The sequence below is a fragment of the Panthera tigris genome, chromosome A3 (assembly GCF_018350195.1).
Source record: "Panthera tigris isolate Pti1 chromosome A3, P.tigris_Pti1_mat1.1, whole genome shotgun sequence".
Taxonomy (NCBI): domain Eukaryota; kingdom Metazoa; phylum Chordata; class Mammalia; order Carnivora; family Felidae; genus Panthera; species Panthera tigris.
This window is the reverse complement of record NC_056662.1, coordinates 16,442,532-16,466,687: the sequence shown is the minus strand read 5'-3', so window position 1 is coordinate 16,466,687 and position 24,156 is coordinate 16,442,532. Positions and strand designations below refer to the sequence as shown.

The 24,156-nt window shown below is 46.8% G+C and overlaps 1 protein-coding gene across 4 annotated transcripts in view; it reads left to right on the top strand.

Annotated features, from left to right (window-relative positions):
* The window catches only part of TOX2 (TOX high mobility group box family member 2), a 169,786-nt gene that overhangs the window by 85,559 nt on the left and 60,071 nt on the right, over positions 1-24,156 (top strand). For 3 of the 4 annotated variants that reach the window (XM_042980355.1, XM_042980353.1, XM_042980351.1), the window contains exon 2: positions 327-392. The exons of the other annotated variant lie outside the window; for it this stretch is intronic. In XM_042980355.1, coding sequence (XP_042836289.1) covers positions 354-392 — 39 coding nt within the window. In that variant the 5' untranslated portion in view covers positions 327-353. The remainder of the gene's footprint in view (positions 1-326; positions 393-24,156) is intronic. 4 annotated transcript variants of the gene reach the window in all.

Below are 24,156 nucleotides of genomic sequence, written 5' to 3'. Positions count from 1 at the left end.
CGAGGGAAGGGGAGCTCAGTATCTGACAAGGAACAGCGGCTGCATCTATGGACAGGGCAGAAGGGTTTTCCTCTCTTCATCCTAACTGTGATTAATGGTGCTAATCCAAGCCCACAGGGGCCACAGGACAGGGGCTGCTCGTTTCACCCCAGAGGGAATCCTGCTGAAATGGGATTTGAGCATCTTGGGCTGGAACTTTGCTTCTCTAGGCCCCACAGACAGACCTTGCCCCTCAGTGTGTTCAGTCCCCTGACCTACTTGGGCTTCTCCAGGGGCCTTCTTGAAAACTTTACTCAGACCCGCTTCTCTCTCTTTCTCTGTTCCAGTTTGATGGTGACAGTGCCTACGTGGGGATGAGTGACGGGAACCCAGAGCTGCTATCGACCAGCCAGGTGGGTGCTCCACCCTCCCTGTGTGGGGGTCCAGCCTGGAGCTGGCTGGAGCTCAGCTGCTCCAGGGTGGGGCTGGGATGGTGCAGAGCAGCGGGGCATAGCCCACTACTGTCCTCTCTCACAATGATTAATATCAAGAGTCCCCTTAAAAGGGACAGTCCAACTGGGACTACAGTATTTTCTATAGATGACTGACCTGGCTACTGTTGGCTTAAAGTGAGCACCTTTGAAAACTTGGTAAAACTCAAAAGGTGTGACCCACATTCCCGGTGCACAGAGGAGAAATTTTCAGCTGTAGTGAGGCCTCTTGCTGCGACGCAGCACCCATGGGACATACACTGGCACAGAGGCACACACACCCATGAAAAGGCACACAGAGTTCTCCTGCCCACCTAGAGTTGTCTAGTGCCACTGGGGGGCGGATCGCGGGGTGTGGTACACAGGGAGGAGAGCAGAGACTTCCTCTGCAGTCCTCCCTGCTCTTGAAGGAAACGGAGTCATCCTTAGGCAAGGCTGTCCTGGTCCCTAGCTCTCTGGGAGTCCCAGATGCCAGCTAGAATATGAATTTCCACTGAGTCTGGTCTCCAGAAGTTAAATTTTCTTTCATCTGGGAGCATCCTCACTGCAGCCTGGAATGCTGGGGAGGTTCTAACTGCAGGCTGAGATGCTGGGGAGGGTCCTCACTGCACACTGGGATACAGGGAGGGTCCTCACTACAGATTGGAATGTTGGGGGGGTGGTCCTCACTGTAGACTGGGATGCGAGGGAGGGTCCTCACTGGAGGCTGGGATGTTGGGGAGGGTCCTCACTGTAGGCTGGAGTACAGGGTAGGGTCCTCACTACAGATTAGAATGTTATGGGGGGGCTCCTCGTTGTAAACTGGGATGCTAGGGTGGGTTCTCATTGCAGGCTGGAATACCAGGCAGGGTATTCACAGATTGGGATGCTGGGGAGGATCCTCACTACAGGCTGGGATGCTGGGGAGGGTCTTCATTGCAGAGTGGGATGCTGGGGTGGGTCCCCACTGCAGACTGGGATTCAGGGGAGGGTCCTCACTACAGACTGGGATAGGGGAGGGTCTCACTGCAGATTGTAATGTTGGGGGGTTCTCATTGTAGACTGGGATGCTAGGGAGGGTCCTCACTGCAGGCTGGGACACCAGGCAGGGTATTCACTGCAAGATTGGATGCTGGGGAGGTCCTCACTGCAGGCTGGGATGCTGGGGAGGGTCCTCACTGCAGACTGGGATGCTGGGGAGGTCCTCACTGCAGACTGTGGCAACCTGAAGGATGGTTCCTTAAGGCAGTGGTGCCTGCAGTGTGGCAGCAGCTCAGGGTGCAGAGGAACTTGGCAAGCTGAAGGACAAGCCTGTCCCTGGAGCTGACCTCCATCCTCTGTGCAGCAGTGATTGTTGTGGCCATCCAAATTGGGTGGCTGGGCCCACATTTTCTAGCTGGGGAGCCAGAATGCTATTAGTTCACAAACATTTATGTGCCCTCCTATGTGACAGGCCCAGTGGCAGACTCACATGAGTAAGGCATTGACCTGTTGCCCTTAGGGGCGCACTGCCAGTCAGGGAAGATACTCTCAGCTCCGCTGCAGGGTGCTGCAACCCCCTCCCCTGCCATGGCAGGTGTGCGTGCTGGGGCCACCGTGCCATGCCCCTTCTTTGGCCTGTGAGCACATGAGCATCACAGTGCTGCTGCAGAGCTTTTATATTGCACTGACTCGTGCCAACCTAAAAGACACTCTGCTGGGCAAGACTCCAGGTCCTGGAAATGCTCATTTTGGAAGAGACCACTGAAGTCATTTAATTGTCCATAATCAGCTTGGGAACATGGTTGTCTCAAAAGAGCAGAGCTTCCTCCTGAACATCTTATCTGAGCCCTTTCACAGTGTTTCAGGTGCATCTTGCTAACACGCTGAGCCCTGGCTCTCAGAGCCATAGCATGGTGGGATCGGTGTGGCTCAAACCCTGATGGAGAGTGTTGGCTCTATACCCCCCGTGAGAATGGAAGGTGGGGCTCCGTGTCTGCTCCAGGCTTGGGCAGGGGAGTGCAGTCCTTTGGAGAGGAGATGCAGGGCAAATTAGTGCCCCAACAAGCTGTTAACAGCTGCACCCTCACCTGCCTACCCAGCATCTCATGGTTGCAAAGCCTTTTCCTTAGTTATTTCACAACAGTCTTGAGAACTACTAGGTTGCCATTAATCCCATTTTATAGATGAGGAAGCTGAGCCTCAGGATATTGACTGGCTCATCCAGGGAGTGGGACAGCTGGGGCTCAAAACTCCACACATCACTTTGCTGTGTCTGTGGAACACTCTGTTCCCACTCAACGCCTGCCACCAACTTGCTTCAGCCTAAATGTCACTTTCTCGGAAAGCTGTTGGTGACCCTGAAATCCAGATTAGGTCCCATCCCCTTGATTCTCTCTCGTGGCACCATGTGCTGTTAATTCATAGCATTTGTCATTGTTTATGATGGCCTGCTTATCTTATCTGTGTGACGACTTGGTAAACATCTGATTTCCACATTAGACTGTGCCCTCCATGAGGGCAGGATCCAGTCTGTCGTTCACTGTTGTGTCCCTCAATGTGTTACAAAGCCTGGCACGTAGAAGGGACTCAGGAAAGGTTTGCGTAATGGGTAAATGTGGCCCCTTCTCTTTTCTGGACTTAAATTTCCCTGACAGTGAAATGAGGTAGTTGGATTCCCCAAGGATCCCTTTAAGTCTCATGTGCTGTCACTCAGAGTCTCCTTAACTTAGCACTTTATAAAGAAAACATCAGGATTCCCCGTGATTAACTAAGTACCCCTGGTGCCATGAGCCAACCTGGATGTGAACAGATTAGCAATTATAGTCTAGACTCTTACACTGTGCCAGTTGGCTTTTGCTGCATAAGAAACATGTCAAAACTGGGGTGCCTCCAGTTGAGCGTCCGACTTTGACTCAGGTCATGATCTCTCAGTTCGTGGATTCAAGCCCCACGCCAGGCTCCGTGCTGACAGCTCAGAGCCTGGAGTCTGCTTCAGATTCTGTGTTTCCCTCTCTCTCTGCCCCTCCCCTGCTCATGCTCTGTCTCTCTCTTTCTCTCTCAAAAATAAATAAACATTAAAAAAATTTTTAAAAAAAAGCATGTCAAAACTCAGCATCTTAAAATAACAAACATTTGTCTAGCTCATAGTTCCAGGGGTTGGCAGTTGGTTGGGTTCAGCTGGATGGCTCTTCCGGTCATGGCTAGGACCCATGTAAGTGGCAGCTGTAAGCCGCCAGGTCAGCTGTGGGCTGGTTGGTATGGAGACTCACTTCTCTTCCACACCCCCTGGCAGGCTAGCCTGAGGTTGTTCATGTGGTTGGAGAAGGGTTCCCAGAGCAGCAAGAACAGAAGCTGCCAGACCTTTTGAGGTCTAGGCTTGGAACTGGCACATGACTACTTCTATCTAGCACATTCTATTGGTCAAAGCAAGTCAGAAAGCCAGTCTAGACTCAAGGAATGGTGAAATAGACCCCATCTGTTTGATGGGAGGAGCTGAAAAGTATCATGGTCTTTTAACAAACTACCACCTACAAGGAACATGGTATGTCGTTCGTGCTGATTTTACTGGAGAGCAGCAGGCCCCTTCAGGACATGCAGCCCGCAGTGGCTTGGTGGGGCTCCAGGACCCCTACTTCTTAATTTTTTCATCCAGTCTTTTCCCTGGAGTGCTTTCCTGAACCCACACACTCTCATATATACATGAACACCCTGTCATGGTGTGGTACTCACCAACGGCAGGAATTATATGGTCCTAGTCATGGGGGGACTGACATAAACATGTGGGCAAAATGAGGGTCTCCTCGCCAATAGCGGATTCAGAGTACAAACACTCTAAATGGCATAAAATGCATTTTATAAATACAGTTAAATGTAAGTTTCACCTATTCAGCAAATGTTTATTGGGCACTTATGTGCAAAGCTCTGGATATAGGCAGGAAGCCATTTCTGGGAGACGTTTGCTTTCTGAGCAAACGTACAATTTCGTCATGTTAAAAAACCTGCTCTTTAATGTAACCTGTTCCTGAAACACCATCTTCTTTATTTAGAAACTTGATTGGAGACACAGGTTCCTATGGGGTATATATCAGCCAGCTGTGCCCCCTTTAAAAATTTTCAAACCAGCTCTTAGGGGCTCGAAGTTTCTTTTGCAAATGGATCCTGTGTTGTTTGGTTTTTGCAAGTTTCCACAAAACTCCTGCCTGGCTGCCTTAGCTTTCATACAGTATCCCCTTTCCCCCTCCCTGGACCCTGTGTTTCTTTTGCACCAGAGCTGCCTGGGTGGTCTGAGATCGAGATGCACTTCTCAGGCCTGGCTCTGGCTCATCAGCAGCTTCTGGGAGGGGAAGGCCTGGTAGAGATCAGCTTTTCTCCCTGTTGAGAGCAGACCCTGGTCAGGAGTTACAAGGATAATGTTTCCTGGTTATGTGATGCTGGGAAGAGTCTCCCTCTTCCTGGGATGAGGGTGAAGAGGAAAAGAACTGGGCCGTGGGCTCAGCAGACCTAGATTCAAAGCCAGCTCTTGGACATCCCAGCCAGATGCCCACTCTAACCCTATGCAAGCTGTGTCAGCTTTCTGTCAAATGGGAGAAGTAACTTCTGCCTCCGAGGGTGTTATAAGTACCCAGTGTGAGCGTTGTGGATTCCCGTCACCAGGCTGGGGCACCCCTCACCCAGCTGTTGTGAATGCTGGCTGGTAACTATTCACAGCTGCCCCTTCTCTGGAGAATTGGCCTCTGCCAGATGGGAACTGTGAACGGGGAGGGGTGTGGGGGATGGCCTAGAAGACCAGGAAGGTCCTCATCTCAAGCAGGGAGCAGTTTCTACAACTCCCCACGGACCTTCAGCTGGCATGGCCTCCTCGCCTAGCTCCTTCCCCTGCTCTGTCCTGCTTCCCTCCCGTCCCCTCTGAGTCACTTCTCAAAAGGAATGCCAGTGTCATAGGAATCCCCATCTCAGTCTCTACTTCAAGGGAATCTAACCTAAGATAGTATATAAACTACCAGTGTTTCATAAAACTAGCTGGGACTTATTTCCATGGTTTTCTTATCATAAATAATGCTTTGGTTACACAGACGAATCTCTGGTCACCTCTCATGCTCATTTATAGCTCTATGCCTTTGTATGCATGGATTCTGATAGGAATCTCCTAGCCATTTTCACCCAACAAATGCCTATTTGTTCTTCCAGGGGTGCTGAAAATGTCACCTCTTCAGTCCACCCTTCCTGGCTGTAGGTAGAATTTTCCACTCTCATGGCTGTAAATATGACTTCTGCTGAAGATTTCTGACTTCATGCTAAGAATTATTGAAAGGACATTGTGTGTGTGTGTGTGTGTGTGTGTGTGTGTGAGAGAGAGAGAGAGAGACACAGAGAGAGAGGGAGGGAAAGGAGAGAGGAGAGAATTGGCACATGACTACGTTCATCACATTCTATGAGTCAAAGCAAGTCACTGGGCTTTGTTAGTGAGAAAGAGAGATTGATATTGAATAACATGATCAAATAATGGTTTTAACAGCTCTCAATGGCAAGAGTGGATACAGAGAGACCACATGGGAGGGTAAATGAAGGATGGTGTTGTCCTCTATGGTGGTAGAAGCAGAGGAGATGGAAATAAGTGGGTGGATCTGAGATCTGTTTTGGAAATAAAGTTGGTACATCTTGACAATGGATGGATCTAGAGGGAGAGAGAAATGAAGGAGTAAAGGAGGGAGAGAGAAATGAAGGAGTAAAGCATAGTGCACTTTCCAGATGGTGGTAGCATTTTTGTGAGTGGGAGAAGGCCTGGGGAGATGCAGGTTTCACAAGGTCAGACTTGGACATGTTACTTTTGAGACGCTCCTCCGAGGGGAGATGTCCAAGGCTGTGCAAGTCTGGAACTTCTAGGGAAGTGAACTTGGAAGTTCTTAGCCCATGGTGAGGATCAAATTTGCAAAGACAGAAAGAGAATAGTGAGAACCACAGAGAAGAGCAGAGGACCAATGAGTCTTAAATGTTGAGCTCCAATATTTGAAAGCAAAGTGGAGGAGAAGACTGTGAAATAGGTTGAGAAGTAGACCAGAGAAACAGGAGGAGAACATGGAGGCTTAGAAGCCTAGGGCACACACAGTGTTCTGAGATGGAGGTCAGGAATCTGGGGAAAAACGATGCTGGATCCACAGCTTCTTCCCTGTCAAAGGATAACTTTTAAATAAATCAAAGATTTATATGTACTCATGGAAACCATAAAGGCACCAGAAAAAAAGCCTTTAAGGTATACTTTACAGCTTTGGAGTGGGAAAGACATTTCTATGACTCAACGTCTTAGAAGAAAAGACTTAAATATTTGACCACAAATAAAAATGTGAAACAACTTTTGTATGGCTAAAAAAGTCAAAAGACAAATGAAAAATTGGGCAAAATTATTTTCAACTCACAATATAAATATATAGAGTTCCCAGGAATCAATTCAAAACCCTGGTAGAAAAACAGATGGGAGATATGAACCAATAGTTTACAGAACAGGAAATGCAAATGGACCTTACATTTATGAAAAGATGCTAAAATTCGTAAGAGAAACAAAACTACCATTTTCCACCTCTTTGACAAAAATCCAAAGATTTGGTAATATACTCTGTTGTAGCCCTGTGGGGAAAGAGGCACTTTGTACATTGCTTGAAGGCAGAGTAAATTGGTGTAACCCTGTGGAGAGCAAATTGGCAACATCTATCAAGATTACAAGTGCACTGACCTTTAACCCGGCAATTTCCCTTTTGCAAGTATTTCCCACAGATATATTTGCTTATATGAGAAGTGATGGCCTCAAGATTACTCATTTTTGGTATTGGCATAATGGCAAAATATTGGCAACAACCCAAATATGCAACAATGTGAGAGTAGTTCCATAAATTACATACATCTATCAAGTGGAATACTGTATGGCTATAAAGAAAGAAGAAAGTGAATAGATATAGAAGTTCTTTAGATACATTATTTACTGAAAAAAGCAAGGTGGCCAATAGTAAGTACAGTATGTTACCATTTGTGAGAAAGGGTACTGAGAATGTGTTTCTAGGTGCTTGTATATAATTAAAGTAACTCTGGAAGCTAATAACAGTGGCTTTGTACATTGTGTGTGTACCTATATGTGTGTGTTCACATTTGTGTGTATGTTTGTGTGTGTGTGTGTGTGTGTGTGTATGAGTGATGCAAATTGGGCGGGTGGACAGGGATGGAAAGACTTTTCATTGTACCTTTTTAGATTTTAGGGGTTTTTAACTGTAGGGATGATTATTTCAAAAAGTTGAATAAAATGTAAACAAGAAGGAGAGGGTCAAATGATTCTGAGGGATTGGTTGGGATAAAAGTTGAAATGCGTCCAATAGTTTTAAGAACAAGAAGTCATCCTGGATCTCAGAAAAGGCAGCTTTGATGTGTAGTGGGCTTCATGCAGGTCCCAGGGTAGATGAAGAAGGGAGCCTGCATTAAGGATGTAAACAGTGTGTGTAGACAGCTTTTATGTGAAGTCTGGCTGTGCAGGACCAGGGCAAGGGCCGTAGGGCGATGGGATGAGGACTCCAAAGGAGGGACTTTTTTTTTAAACTTGTTTTATTTTTTATTTTTTAAAATTTACATCCAAATTAGTTAGCATATAGTGCAACAGTGATTTCAGGAGTAGATTCCCCAGTGCCCCTTACCCATTTAGCCCATCCCCCCCCTCCCACCACCCCTCCAGCAACCCTCAGTTCTCCATATTTATGAGTCTCTTCTGTTTTGTCCCCCTCCTTGTTTTTATGTTATTTTTGTTTCCCTTCCCTTATGTTCCTCTGTTTTGTCTCTTAAAGTCCTCATATGAGTGAAGTCTCTTAAAGTCCTCATACGAGTGAAGTCATATGATTTTTGTCTTTCTCTGACTGACTAATTTCACTTAGCATAATACCCTCCGGTTCCATCCACGTAGTTGCAAATGGCAAGATTTCATTCTTTTTGATTGCTGAGTAATATTGCATTGTATATATATATACCACATCTTCTTTATCCATTCATCCATCGATGGACATTTGGGCTCTTTCCATACTTTGGCTATTGTTGATAGTGCTGCTGTAAACATGGGGGTGCATATGTCCCTTCGAAACAGCACACCTGTATCCTGTGGATAAATGCCTAGTAGTGCAATTGCTGGGTCGTAGGGTAGTTCTATTTTTAGCTTTTTGAGGAACCTCCATACGATTTCCCAGAGTGGCTGTACCAGCTTGCATTCCCAAGGAGGGACTTTTTGTTTTTTTGAAGACAAGAGAGTCTTTAGAATGTTTCCTTGCCAATGGAAGGCATCCAAGAGAGAGGGTAAAGTTTGGCGTTCAGGAGAGGGAAGAGTTAATTGATGGTTTAAGTTTTGGGAGAAGGTGGGAGGGGCCGGGTCCTGCCAAGAGGTGGAAGCTGTGGCCCTAGCCAAGAGTGGGGACAAAGTGGGAAAGAATGTGTGTCTCTGTAGAGGGTTGCCCAGAAGAGAGGATGCTGCACCTGAAAGCATCTGTCTTCTCCAAGAGATTGGTGGGCAGGTCACCCGCTGAGTCAGGGTGCCAGAGGTGTGCGGGGGTAGAGAAGGTCTGGGACATCTGTGTGGCCTGTGGGAGGCTGAGCTCTTGGCACGGGTGCTATGGGTGCAGACAGTTGGGTGGATCCACAGTGGGGATTTGTCAGGCAGGTGTACCAGAAGGACACTCAAGCTTTTTTTTGCAAAAGAGAGACTGAAATGAAGGACCGGGGAATCTAAGCTGGGTAAGGGGGACCTGGGCAGTGAGGACATCTTAGTCATGGAGTGCAAAGTGGGTGATGATCCTGAGAGAAGCAGCTGTGGGCATTGCTGGGGTCCTGGGTGTGTCTGGAGAGTGGGCAGCTGACACTGAGTGGAGCAAGCCCAGCATCAGCATGGTGTCTGAGCTGGAGGGACCCAGGATGAAGCCGAGGTGGGGTTGATGGGAAGGCCTCTGGCACCCGGAGCCAAAGGCTGGGAGCCTGTCGGGTAGGGGGACAAGCAGAGGTGTGTGAGCAGCACGTGGGGCCGGATGCTGATGGAGCTGAGTGGGGTGGGGTGGGATTTGTGGGGAACATGGATGGTGGTCCAGGTGGGGCAGTGGAGAGGGAGGAGGATGCCAAGCCTGCCTTCCAGCCTGACATGTGTGAGCAGTGGGGGATGGACAGCTCATCCACAGAGGAGGCAGGAAGTGAGCAGAAGGCATGTTCTAAGAAGCTCTGGGGAAGTAGGGAATTTTTTATTCTTAGAGTAGGAATCCCAGTGGGTCCAGGGACAATTTGCGAGGCGAGAGGTTCAGGGGGCTCACGTTTGAGGTGCTCCCTGGGGAACTCTAGGACCCATGGAACACGGTCAGCACCACCAACCATCAGCACTGCCAGGTGTGAGCAGTGCCCCGGGTGGGCCCTGCCTGCCGCTGCTTCTTTTGCACCCCTTCCTAACGTTCCAGCAGAGCGAGTGCGGTAGTGGAATTCTGTCTTAAAGGCCAAGATTCCCACGCTACCAAATGAGGCCTTGCGGTGCCTCGCACCACACCCGGCACACAACAGACACGCAAGGACTTTGAGTGAAGCACATTCTTGCCGTTGGGTCTGCACACCAGTGTGTGTGTGTGCGGCCAGCTTCCTTCGTAGATCCCCAGGGATGCCTGGTCTGTTTTGCTTACCACTTATATCAAGCATAGGCCTAGAGGGGGCCGATGGTATAACCAGGAACCCAGAAGACCAGAGCTGGTCACAGTCACGCCTCCAGCCTCCTTCCAGCAAGAGATGGTGTAGGATGCCCAGAATGGGGGGAAAGCCCAGAGCTCTGAGTTCCGGGTTCTGTCTGCTCCGTTTCCTTCACCTCTGTTGTTATCTCTCCCAGCCTATTCCTCACGTGAATGATGAGGGTAGATGGTCTGTGGGATTTTCCCAGCCCATGCTGCTGCTGCTGCTGCTGCTGCTGCTTTCGTAGTGCATTTCTGTGGGCTCAGGCACTGGAGCTAAATGTTTTCCATGAACTCTATCAGGTAGCTACTGTTGCTATGCCATGTTACAGATGAGAAAACTGCAGAGCAGAGAGACAGGGAGGTGGTTGAGTGTTTTTGAACCAACCAAACAAACAATGTGCTGGGAATAAATGCACGGATAGTAAATGCACCTGAGGCAGGCCTCCCTCCTGTCACTGTTCAAATCTAAGATTCTGGCCTCTGAATCTGTGTACATGGTAAAGGGCAGAGAAGACACGGCTTTTATTGCTTTAATTAAAACCTGGGTGAAGAGCTCGCGATTCATATTAAAATGAAATTGTGTTTCGCTGGCCGTGGTGCCGAGAAGGGACCGGCAGTGATTACTGCTAAGATTACAAACAATCAAAGAGAAAAGGCCTTTTGCAAGCATTTCCTATTAAAGCCACAAACATTACACTTTAAAAATAATTATGGTTGTGTTATCGGAACATGATTCATGAATTCTGAATAAATATGAGGGGGCCTTGAAGGAAACTGTTTCAAGACCATAGATTTTGTTCAAATCTGATGAAATTTAATATCATTTCGCAGCTGGAGAATAAAATGCAAGGAGGGGAAAAAAAACCCATCCTATGTGTATGGAGAGAATTGAGTATATGTCAGACTGAACTAATGAGCCTTCCCTCATCAGTCCTACACACGTGCTTAGAAAAATGGACGAGCCTCTCTTGTTTTCATTGAGAGAAAACCGCTGAGAAGGAGTTGGTACTTACACCTCACAGATCTTCATTTTGCATTCCAGTGGCTAAAAATATATTCACTTTAAAGCTCTGCATTCCTGGCTGTGAGATGTTTAAATATTTGAGGGCGCAGGCATAGAGGCGTTAGGGAACGGGCTTGGGGGTGGGGTATCTTGGTCTGCGTTTACCACACCTCCCCTGTAGTAAAGATATTTTTCATACAATGCGGTGAATGTTTACAGCATATAGTTTTGTTTCCTTCCAACTATTATGAGAGAAATTGAATCCCTGGAAACGTTCCCTCTCTCTAAATGGGATGGAAACAATGAAGATGGTGCAGGAAGTTTATGGGTTGGGGGAGGGAACAGCAGTGGGTTGGAAATGTAAGGATTTTCTTTAAAACAGCACCCGTCTCCCACTCTCAGCCACCTTGAACTCAGCATGTGTTCTATAGGGCCTGGGTCTTTGCTGGGGAGTGTGGGAGAGCCCTCTGGTTTAACACATTTGTTTGTTGCTAAATGAAAGCTAACCCTGGGGGCGTCTGGGTGGCTCAGTCGGTTGAGCGTCTGACTTCAGCTCAGGTCATGATCTCGCGGTTTATGGGTTTGAGCCCCGCGTCGGGCTCTGTGCTGACAGCTCAGAGCTTGGAGCCTGCTTCCGATTCTGTGTCTCCCTCTCTCTCTGCCCTCCCCCCCCCCCCGCCCTCCACTCACACGCTGTCTCTCTCTCCTTCAAAAATAAATAAACATTAAAAAAAACAAAAACAAAAACAAGAAAGCTAACCCTGTCATCAAGATGTGAGAGCCAGAGAGCCAGATGTGAGACCTTTCCAAAATGGTGCAGGGTTCTTAGCTTCTGGAGGGTCAGGAGCCTGGTTCTGGCCCCCTTCAGCCTCTTTCACTGTGTGCTCTTGGGTAGGTCATTTGTCCTCTCTGAGCCCTGTTTTTTGTGTCTGTGAATGAGAGTCTGAATGGGTGTCTCTGAGAGACCTCTTAGGTTATATCTGTAGCCAACTGATTGGTTTCCTCCACCTCCTGTTTGAGTCTCTAGGAAGGACACTGGTCTGTCCAACAAGCCAGAGCTCCCCTCTCCCACATAGCACCAATGCTAAGGGACCCTTGGAGATGGTGCTCAGTGGTTCTGAGCAGGGTTCCAGCCCACCACTGGCGACAGTAAACAGATGCTGGTAGTCGGATGGGTTATAAGGGTAATGACATGAGAAGACAGACAGACCTGGGCTCAAATTATGGTCTTCAAGTTTCATGACTGGATGACCTTGGACAAATCATCCAGCTTTCCTGAACCTCAATTTTGTCTTTAGAAGTTCCTCAGAGTGATGCAGGGAGAAATAAGTAAATAAAATGTATTTATACCCTGACTTTTTATTACAGTGTTTGATCCATGGCAAATGACAGTTGCATGAGGTGCTATTAAAGTATCCATCTTACGGGGGCGCCTGGGTGGCGCAGTCGGTTAAGCGTCCGACTTCAGCTCAGGTCACGATCTCGCGGTCCGTGAGTTCGAGCCCCGCGTCGGGCTCTGGGCTGATGGCTCAGAGCCTGGAGCCTGCTTCCGGTTCTGTGTCTCCCTCTCTCTCTGCCCCTCCCCCGTTCATGCTCTGTCTCTCTCAGTCTCAAAAACAAATAAAATGTTAAAAAAAAAAGTATCCATCTTACAGATGAAGAAAACTGATTTTCAGGAAGATAAAACAGCCTGCCCAAGGTCATCCACCTAGGGTGTGTGGTGAACCCAGGAGTCAATGCGGCATCAGAGATATCAGCAAGGAGCCTGTCAGCTATTTTATCTAATACAAATCAAATTATGTTAAGGGTTGAAATGGAAAAGATGATATTGGAACTATCTTGTTTTTAAAATGTGCCAAGAAATGTTCCCCCTCAAATAACAAAAACAGTAGATGCTTCCTGGCAATTACCAGCTCACCGAAGGTGTGTGATCCCTTCCCAGCCCCCTCCATTAGACCTCCAGCCCAGTGTGCCAGGGAACAGCTGGGCCATTTAAGCCTCCTTGATTCACATCTCATTAACATTAAAAGGCCTTCATGTGGTCCAGACAGCCGATTTCTCTGTGTCTCAAATACCCAAAGCCCCTGGCTCTGATGAGGAACAAAAGTCCAGGTGTGAGTGAGGTGGTTGCCCATGCTGGGCCTGGCATCCTCCTTGGACAGTGTGGAGTACAAGGGGCTCAGGTGAGAGTGAGTGGCAGGCCTATGGTCTGTGCGTGACTCCTCCTTCTGCCTTGTTCTTGCTGTGTGGCCTTGACCAAACTACTTAGCCTCTCTTGGGCTTGCTTTCTATCTCTGTAAAATGGGAGTATGACTCCCTTCCTTGCAGGTTAAGAAAGCCAGAAATAGGTGTAGCTTAGTTAACTAGTTTAGTTTAGTTAGACTAGTTAAGTGTAGGCTGGTTGAGCGGACTGGTTAAGTGGGTAGAAGGTAACCAGCCTGGCCAGTGCTGATTATATAGGAGCTTGGTAAAGTTTTTGTTGTTGTTTTTAGAATTTACAGTTTAGAGAAGAAAAGTGAACTAGTGAAGGAGCTGGGAACATGTTGAGTAGCTCTAATTTTCTGTGAATGTGTGTTACGTAGGACCGGGGTGGAATGAACAAGACGAGGTTGGTGGTTCAGGTAAACACAAATCCAGCCCAGGAGCCCTCAGCTCAGATGCACCTGTGCGCCTCGTGGCACAGTCTGTACAAGCACCCAGGGGCACTGAGCCATTGGGAGGGTGGCTCCCAGGAACCTGGGGGAGCTGGGGTGCTTGAGGGGGAGGTGTGTCAGGCGGGGCGAGGATGGGGAGGTGGGCCGTGTGAACGACTGTTGGCTTTGGAGATGGGGAAGGAGCGGCTTGAGGAAGTCTGGCTTTGCTTTGTGAGGGATCGTTTCTTGGAAGCCCCCTTGAGAAAACCTTAAATAGAGTGTTCTGTAACAGCACAGGCCTTGGAGGTTGATCTGGGCTGCTTCTGGCTGTGTCCTATGCTGGAGTGGCCCTCAGGGGCACGGGGGTCGTGGCTAGAGGCTATATCTGTGCGGTACATAAATGCGGGGCAGTGCTAGTGCTAAGCGTCCTGCTGGCCTCATTAACAATTGCCAGGGATGGCAATGTGAGCCTGACGGCAGAAGGGGTGAGGAAGCATTTTGAAATGTATTAACTACTCCCCACCACCACCAAAGGTAGAAAACGGAAAAGACAGAAAGTACCAAGGTGGCAAGAATGTGGAGGAACGGTGCCCTCACACGTTGTTGTGTGAATTAGCACAGCCACTTTGGAAAACCATTTCTCAGTGTCTGAAGCTCTGTGACCCAGGAATGCAGCTCCCAGGTGCTCACTCAAGAGGAACACGTTCATCTGTTCACCCAAAGACACGTAGAAGAATGTCCATAGTGGCACTTTTCATAAAAGCACAAAGCTGGAAACAGTTCAAATGTCCGTCCACAGTAGACTACGTGAATGATCGCAGAATATTCTTACACGGTGGAGTATTATGCAGCATAGAAGACCCAGCAGTTTATAACCGCATGCAATAATATGGGTGAATCTCACAAACCCCAGGTTGAGAGAAGAAGCCAGACACATCCAGAAGCCAGAACATTCTAGATGATTCCATTGACTTAAAGCACATAAACAGGCAAAACCAATCTGTGGTGGTAAAAACTCTGAATTGTGGTTACCCCGCTTGAGGGTGGGTAGTGAGGAGTCTTAAGGGGCTTCAGAGGTCTGGTATGGTGCTGTTTACGTAAGTCTGTTCACTTCGTGAGGATTCGTCCTTGAGCTATATACTTATGACTTGTATCCTTTCTGTTGGTATCTTGTGCTTAAAAAAAGAGTAAAAAAATTTCAAGGTATTTGCACCAGTGTCTCCATTTTTAGAGACACGGTAAGATGGGGAAGGCGACCTAGCCAGATATCTTGTATAGTGTGTTCCCAGTAGGGGTGTGGACGGACTGATCCTTCATAGCTTGGGAAATTTATTTAACTTGCTGGGAGGGGAAGGACTATTTTAGCCTCATAACGGATGATGAACTGTGAAAGTGCTCCTGCCATGGCTTGCTCTAGGGAAACAGGTGGTATGGGCTTATCTGGATCGACTCAGCTCTGTGGGCCCTGACCTTCACTCCTATTTCTCTACAGAATTTTAGGAAATGACTGAAAATATAAACATCTAATAAAAGAAAGTGTGTGTGCATGTGTGTGTTTTTGGGATGCTGTGTTGTGGTACCAGGAAATCTTATTTATGGAATATGTGAGGATGTCTGCGGAAAAGAATCCACACACAAATACGAGCATATGTGCATGTCGCACTCATATGGGCATGCTTGCTGATACATACCTTTTCACGTATTAAGCATCGCTTTGTGACTCTGAGCAAGTTACTTAACCTCTTGGTGCCTCGGTTTCCCCAATGAAATGGCAAGAATAATAGCACCCAGCCCTTGGGGCTGTTATACACAGATGCACACACAAATTACATTTTTATTTGTGTTTATTTGTTCACTGGCTGCCTCCCTCCTAGACTGTTGGTATTGTGGCAGCAGAGACCTGACACGTAGTAGGAGCTGAGTTAAAAAATGGGGAGGGAGGGAGGGAGGGAATGAATGGACAACTCTCACAAATCCACTGGCACATGTGCTGATGTTTAGACACATTGACGTACACATTTGTGCATGTGATCGCATGTGTAGACTTGTATGCAAGCACCCAAGGGTTATGCATGCACACACCCAGACATGTCCAGGCCCAGAGCTCAGGAGGGTGGGGTTAGCTGCAGTTTCAAGACTCTGCCCTGGAAGTCAGAACACAGGGTTCTGTTTGGGGTTCCACATAACTGTCATTTATTATGTGACTTTGGGTAGGTCTTTTTAAAAAAATTATTTTATTTTATTTATTTGTATTGTTTTCCTTGTTTTATTTTTATAAATATAATTTATTGGCAAATTGGTTTCTATACCACACCCAGGGCTCATCCCAACAGGTGCCCTCCTCAATGCCCATCACCCACTTTCCCCTCTCCCCCACCCCCCATCAACCCTCAGTTTGTTCTCAGTATTTGAGAGTCTCTTATGGTTTGCCTCCCTCCCTCTCTGTAACTTTTTTTCCCCCTTCCCCTCCCTCATGGTCTTCTGTTAAATTTCTCAAGGTCCACATATGAGTGAAAACATATGGTATCTGTCTTTCTCTGACTGACTTATTTCACTTAGCATAATACCGTCTAGTTCCATCCATGTTGCTGCAAATGGCCAGATTTCATTCTTTCTCATTGCCAAGTAGTATTCCATTGTATATATAAACCACATCTTCTTTATCCATTTGTCAGTTGATGGACATTTAAGCTCTTCCATAATTTGGCTATTGTTGAAAGTGCTGCTATAAACATTGGGGTACATATGCCCCTATGCATCAGCACTCCTGTATCTCTTGGGTAAATTCCTAGCAGTGCTTTCGCTGGATCATAGGGTAGTTCTATTTTTAATTTTTTGAGGAATCTCCATACTGTTTTCCAGAGTGGCTGCACCAGTTTGTATTCCCACCAACAGTGCAAGAGGGTTCCCGTTTCTCCACCTCTCAGAGGTTGAGGACTCCTAGCCAGGATATGACAGAATTGGAATTTGAACCATGGTCTGTCCAGGTCAAAGCATATGCTTTTAATGCCTATGGCATTGCTGTCCACAGTGTGACCCACAGACCAGCAGCGTCCCCTGGAGCTTGTTGGAAATGCAGCATGTCAAGTCACACCCCAACCTCCTAAATCACAACCTGCATTTACCAAGTTCCACAGGTGATCTGTGTGCACATTATGGGTTGAGAAGCAGGGCCTAAGGTACACTGTTTCCCTCAAGCATTAAGAAGAAGTAGGGTTCACAAGGCGGGTAGAGCACAGGTGTAGGCACACCCTGAGGACCACCAGAGAGGAGCAATCAGAGAACGAGAGAGGATGCAGCCAGGAGCTACCTGTGGAGACAGAATCAGCACGGAGGCTCTGCATTGCACATGTGGGGGCCTAGTCCCTGCTGTTTAGAAAGGTGCAGAATCACAGTCATTAAGGGTACCAATTCATGAGCTAAACTTTTACATTTAAAAACAACACATGTTAATCATCTTGTAGTTCCCATAGGTGAGAAACCCAGGTTTGCATTAACGGGGTGCCTCTGGCTCCAGACCTCTCACTAGGCTGCGGTTCGTGTGGTGATCAGGGCTGCAGCCTCATCGGAAGGCTCGACTGAAGGGAGGTTTGCTCCTGAGCTCATTGGTGGTTGTTAGCGGGATTCAGATCCCTGGAGTGTAACTTTTGAGTTGGGACTTGGCTCTGTCCCTTCCCAGTGGTGTCACTTCCATTGAGTTTCACTCTCAGTGCCTCTGTTTCTTTCTCTGTGAAATGGAGTAATAGCACCTGCCTCATAGAGTTATGGTGAAGACTAATAAATTGATTTATGAAAAGTCTGTAGAACAGGGATACACTTAGCACCTCAGAAGCACTATCTATATAAATGCTTGCTGTTATTATTATTATTTGAACAAAAGTGCAGAGAAGCAGGACTACACAAGCTTCGTTCACAGAGGGCCACTTAATAAGCCTTAGGGGAATGGATGAGCTCTGGGTTTCCTGTGGGGACTTTGGGGCATATTAACAGGAGCATGGGGGTCCAGGCTAGAGGAGGAGGCCTTGCTCCATTCTGCTCAGAGTAGGCTTAGAGTGCTGGGCATAGTCCTTGGTACTACCGCTTGGGAAGGCACAAGGGTGTTGTGGTGATCCTGAGCAGGAGCAAGTGTCATCTGGGGGTAGACAGTGGCCCAAGTGGAGGGTCCAGCATCTCCAGGAGTCTGGTGATACCAGAGTATGCATTGTCTGGGGGCTGCAGTGGGCTCACTACGCTTGGTGTTAGGTGATATTGCAGGATCTGGTCCAGGAGGCCTCATATACCAGAAAGATACTGGGACCCTGCTCTGAAGGCAGTGAGCCTTGGAAGGGTCTGAGCAGGGCAGTGTCCCTGGAGCAGCATGGATGGGGGGACTTGCCTACTTAGCCGTGTGTCACAGAGCCTAGAGCACTCACAAAGGCCAGTCTCTGAAAACTTCAGCGCCTTCGTATTCAGGCAGCTGGCTTAGCACATTTTTAGATGATGCCACTTCTGTAGTTTTCAAAAGGTAGAGATGGAAAAGAAAAAAAGGCTGCAAATAGACATATTTTTTTTTCCAGAAGCTATTTTAACACGGAAATAACTGGAGAGCCTACTCATCATTTTTAAATGCTTTTAAAATTAGTGCTGCCTCATGCCTGCCTGTGGACCTGCAAACCAATGGCACATACATGAATTCAATTTGGGTTTAAAAATCCCTTGGTCCAACTCTCTCTTTTCGTGTGTGGTGTAACTGAACACTAAAATGGGGGGCAGTGACTTTCCCAAGGCCACACAGCCCATCAGGGGCAGAGCTGGGACTCAAGCGCCTTCATAGGAAGATGATTTCTAAGATGAGAACATGGAACCAGGAAGCCCTTGTGAGCATTGTTTCATTCTGAAAAGCCTTTCTAAGGGGAAGACCACTTCAGATGTTTGCTGACTTCTTAGAGCTTACGGGGAAGGTGGTGAAGAGCCCAGCCCCGCGTAACAGCAGGCTGTCAGTACATTCATTCATGCAATCATTCATTCAAAACAATATTTACTGAGCAGCTACCTTGTGTCAGGAAGTGTTCTAGGTGCTAGAGATACAAGTGTGAACACGGCAGTCCAATCCCCGGTTCTCATTTATTCGTGTATTGTTTCATTCTGCAAATGTTTATTGAGGCCATACTATGTGCAACCACTGTTCTTGGTCCTGGGTTAATCAGTGACGTTACAGCAGAATATACATTCTGGTGAAGGGAATGGGGAATATGTATTTTTTTAAAAGTCAAGACTCTTGTGTGTTAGATGGGAGAGGTTTGATGGGAAAGAGAAACCACCTTTAGGACAGGGTTCAGCAAACCAATGGCCCCATAGGTCAAATCTGGTCTTCTACTTGTTGTTTGTAAATAAAGTTGTATTGGAACACAGCTGTATTTGTTAGGTTAAATATTGTCTATGGCTACTTCCATGCTACAGCAACAGAGATGAATAGTGACAGAGATTACATGACTTACAAGCCAAAAAAGATTTATTGTCTGTACCTTTGCAGAAAAAGTTTGCTGACTTGTCCTCTAGGACATCCAAGGGAAACTGTCAAAGAGGCAGTTGGGTAGGTGATTATAAAAAATATGTTATTAAGGGGAGCCTGAGTGGCTCAGTCAGTCAAGCATCCAACTTCCACTCAGTTCATGATCTCGTGGTTCCTGAGTTTGAGCCCCACGTCGAGCTCGTTCGCTGCTGTCAACATGGAGCCCACTTCAGATCCTCAGTCCTCCTCTCTCTCTGCCCCTCCCCCTCTGCTCACTCTCTCAAAAGTGAATAAATATTTTAAAAATATGTTATTAAAATAAATGAAACTCTGCCACTTACTGGAAAAATGGACTTCCTTATCTATAAAATGGAGTGATGCCTGGTGCTCAGGCACCCCCCTGACTGGAATGCTGTGGTCCCAAGTTATCCTCAGCTTTGCTACTTGCTGGGACTGTTTCCTCCTAAAGAAGAAGGCAGCTCCACCACTCATGGATCATTTTTCCAGAAACATCCCCCCCCTCCCCCCAGGTATATCAGTCTGGAAAGCTACCTCAAGCTCAGAGTGTCAGATGATTTCTCAAGCAAAAACACATGGAGATGATCATGTTTGTTCCAAGATAGAGTTTTAGTAAACAAAACTCATGGCTGGGGCGCCTGGGTGGCTCAGTTGGTTAAGCATCCAACTTCAGCTCAGTCTGATCTCACTGTTTGTGAGTTTAAGCCCTGCATCGGGTTCTGTGCTGACAGCTCAGAGCCTGGAGCCCGCTTCAGATTCTGTGTCTCCCTCTCTCTTTGACCACTCCCCACTCACAATCTGTCTCTCTCTCTCTCTCAAAAATAAATAAAAATTAAAAAAAAATTTTTTAAACCCTCATGGCTAATGTGACCGGCGGCCATTGTCACATTGTGATGCCTCTGATCTAAGCTTTTCAGGGTCAGAACCACCAGCAGGGGAGTGTTCTACTCCCTCCTTCACTCCCTTGACACAGCTTGGGAGTTCTGCCTGTAAATAAAGGCTTAAAACGATGTTACTCCCCCCCTCCCATTCCTCCAGAATCCACGTGTAATTTTAACAATATGGCTTTTTCATTTCCATTTTGTTTATATATGGTATGAGCTTTTATTTATTTATTTATTTTTAAGAAGCATTTTGAGTCCGGGAAAATGATAGCCCAACAAGAAGGCATAATTGTACTGATTTTCAGAAGTGCAGCAATACTCCAGCTCCAATGTACTGCGAGACATGAATCAGAAAGATTCTATTACACATCTCTGGGACAGGCGACACAGGGGTATTATCCAAGATGATTAATTTGGCTTGGTCATTATGGACACAGACAAGCCTGACAAAATTGCGTTTCATTCCCCACTGAATTCATAAAATTGCTGTACACATAATAAGTTATAGCGCTGGGTGCCCTGCTCCTGTTGATGGGATTTCAGGTTTGGATAAGGCTTTCCTTGGATAAGGTTTCCTTGTTTTGAAAACAGAGCCAGGAAACACTGAATTGAATGACAGTCTTTTCACTGAGATGTTCTTACAGGGTGTGGATTTTACTTGTGAAAATAGGGTGATAGGGTAGCCGTGTAATTTATCGTCCAAACCAGGACAATTTTATTTTTTTAGTTTTTATTTAAAATTAAAAAAAAATTTTTTTTTGAGAGACAGAGACAGAGAGAAAGTAGGGGAGAGGCAGAGAGAGAGAGAGGGAGACACAGAATCAGAAGCAGGCTCCAGGCTCGGAGCTGTCAGCACAGAACCCAATGCAGGGCTCAAACCCACAGACCGCGAGATCATGACCTGAGCCGAAGTCGGACACTCAACCGACTGAGCCACCCAGGCACCCCTTTTAAGTTTTATTTTAGATAGAGTGCGAGCAGGGGAGAGGAGCAGAGGAAGAGAAAGAGAGAATCTCCAGCAGGCTCCACATGCAGTGCAGAGCCCAGTGTCGGGCTCAATCCCACGACCCTGGGATCATGACCTGAGGCAAAATCAAGAGTCAGATGCTCAACCGACTGAGCCACCCAGGTGCCACCAAACCAGGATGATTTGGGGGTGAAAGAAGGCGCTACGAAAGATTACCCTGAGACAAGAGGCATAAACAGGACTGACCCGGGCTAATCAGGATTAATGTGTGTGTTGGGAGGGGTGCAAATAATGGCAGAGCGTGTGTTGGCTCCAGATAGGGCTTCCTGTCTTTATTTCCATAAGTGCTACCCGTGCGACTTTGGATAAGTCATTTTGCCCTTTTGAACCTCAGTTTCTTCATCTGTAAAGTGGAAAAGATATTTAGCACTTGTGCTTACCACCTGATGTCTTTTCTCCCCCTCCTTGGGTATGGGGGAGGGGATCATGTTGATTTTCTGTTCATGTGTTTTCACATCTGTTTCCTTGTGCCGTTCTCTCAGCAGTTAGGTGGAGTTTCATAGATAAGGGCACTCAGGAGTAGACAGTTTTGGATAAGTTGCCAGAGGTCCCTCAGCAAGTAAGTGACTGGAATTCCCCCAGGTCAGACTAACCCCAAAGCCAACATTCTGTCTGCAGATGAAAGAAAGAGAGAAAGAAAGAAAGGAAGAGAGAAAGAAAGAAAGAAAAGAAAAGAAAGAGAAAGAAAGGAAAGAGAGGGGGAGAGAGAGAGAGAGAGAGAGAAGAAAAGAAAAGGAAAGAAAGAAAGAAAGAGAAAGAAAGAAAGAAAGCCAACAACCCAGTACTCACTGATTATGTATTCCAAGAAACTTCAAGCATTTTTGGGGAAAAATATTTGAAATACATAAAAGCATTTGGAACCCCAAAGTCCTGTGTCAGTGCAAGGTATCGTTGCTGTCACTCAGGTTATTCAACAGGCTGGACCTGTACAAGAAGGCAGAGATCCATCCCTCACTCTTTCCTCCGGGCTCATGGCCTTGGGAACCTGCCGTGATAATGAGGGTGGTCTGTTCCCTTTCCTACCACGCCTACTTCCTCTGCTGCTGCTGGAGACCCTGGGATCGGGCAGGGCGAGGTGGGGCTCAAGAAGTAGGGTCAGAACATCTTGCCGACTAGTGTCCTACCATCCATGCCTGCTGTTCTAGCCGATTTTCACACACTGGTTCTTTCCATGAGGCACACTGAGCTGGGGTTCACACTGCAGCTCATGACCTGCTCCGCGGCTGGTACACCTACTGCCGAGGCCTCCATATCGTATCAGGCCGCTGTCTTGGGTGGGACCCTTTCAGAGGCCTTCAGCCCCTGCCTTCCTCAGCTTTCACTTGCTCTCTAGGACCACTCACACATCCTTGCCTTGCCTTGCCAAACCACGCACCTGCAGATTGTTGTCTGTCTCTGTCTCCCTCAACCTGTCTCTCTCTTTTATTCTCTCAATCTCTGCCATTTCAGGCAGTGCCAGCTATCCTCCCATCTCCCCAAAACCTCCTGAGCCTCTCAACTCTGGGGACACAAGCTGGGTCCTCCTGAGAGCTCTTTTTTGCCAAGCTTCACCAGGGAGTGAGGTACCACCTCCTGTCTTGTGCTGTATCCTGAGTCCCAGCGAGCTGTGCCATTGGGGACCTTTCTTGCTCGGCTCGAAGGTGGGGCTCCCCTACTGCTATAGATTCCCCCTCAGTGAATCTTCCTCCTTTGTCTTATACAACATGGGGGTGGGTGATGGAAGTGGAGTCCAAATTTCAGTCTGAGAACCTTCTGGAAGCATTACCTGGATAAAGTAGGAAACCATCACATTGTGAAAGGCATACTTCCCCAGAAAGATATCAGCAATCTGTAAATACTTAATGACATAGCTCTGAAACAGATGAAGCAGAAATGAAACAGAAATACAAGAAGAAATTGATCAAATCACAATCACAGCAGACATTTTTACCTCATAAACCAAGGATCAAGCAGAAAAAGAAAACTAGTGTGATTTAGACAATTTAAGTAACAGAATTAAGCTGGAGATAATAAACATTTATGAAAATTAGCTTTATACTATATTACAAAGGAATTATTGACTTTCAAAGGATCGGTATATTTTTCATTCCCTTTTGGGTATTCTCTCTTTTCTTTTTTTGTCAGTGGTTTTCCCTTTTGTTAGCCTTTTAAAAACACCCATCTGTTCCTTAAATTTATCAAAATTTTTGTTTTATTCCTCTTTCTTCTGGCTTTTGGTTTATTTTGTTTCCATGTCTAGCTTCTTGAGTTGAGTATTGAGTTTATTGTTTGTTTGTTTGTTTGTTTGTTTTTCTTGCCTTCTGATAAGTTTACTTAGGTAAAAAGTTATAAATTTTTCATTGTTCACTTCTCACAGGTTTTGTCAGATAGTGTTCTCATTGTCTGTAATTTCGGTTTTGGTTTCCTCTTTAACCCAAAAGTTATTTAGAAGATTGCTCTTGGGGCACCTGGGTGGCTTAGTTTGCTGAGCGTCCGACTTCGGCTCCAGTCATGATCTCATGGTTTGTGAGTTTGGGCCCCGCATAGGGCTCTATGGTGACAGCTCAGAGCCTGGACCCAGCTTCGGATTTTGTGTCTCCCTCTCTGTCTGCCCCTCCCCCACTTACGCTCACTCTCTCTCTCAAAAATAAAAAAAAAGATTGCTCCTAAAGGGTCCAAGGATTTAAGAGCATCTGCCTCCCTCCAATTTTTTCTATTCCTTCTTTCTCTACCTTCTTTGTTTTTTGTTAAAAACTAGGTTAGTACATTTAGATAGTAGAGTGAGGTCTATATCATTTCTACCTTTTGAAAAATTTGAGATTTTCTATGTAGCTAATACATTGTCATGTGTTTTAAGTGTTCTAGGGACGTTTGAAAAGAAAATGTGTTCTTTAAATAGTGGAAGAAATCAAGAGGGTGAATCGTCTTCTTCAGCTCTTGTATCCTTACTGATTTATATCTGATTGATTTA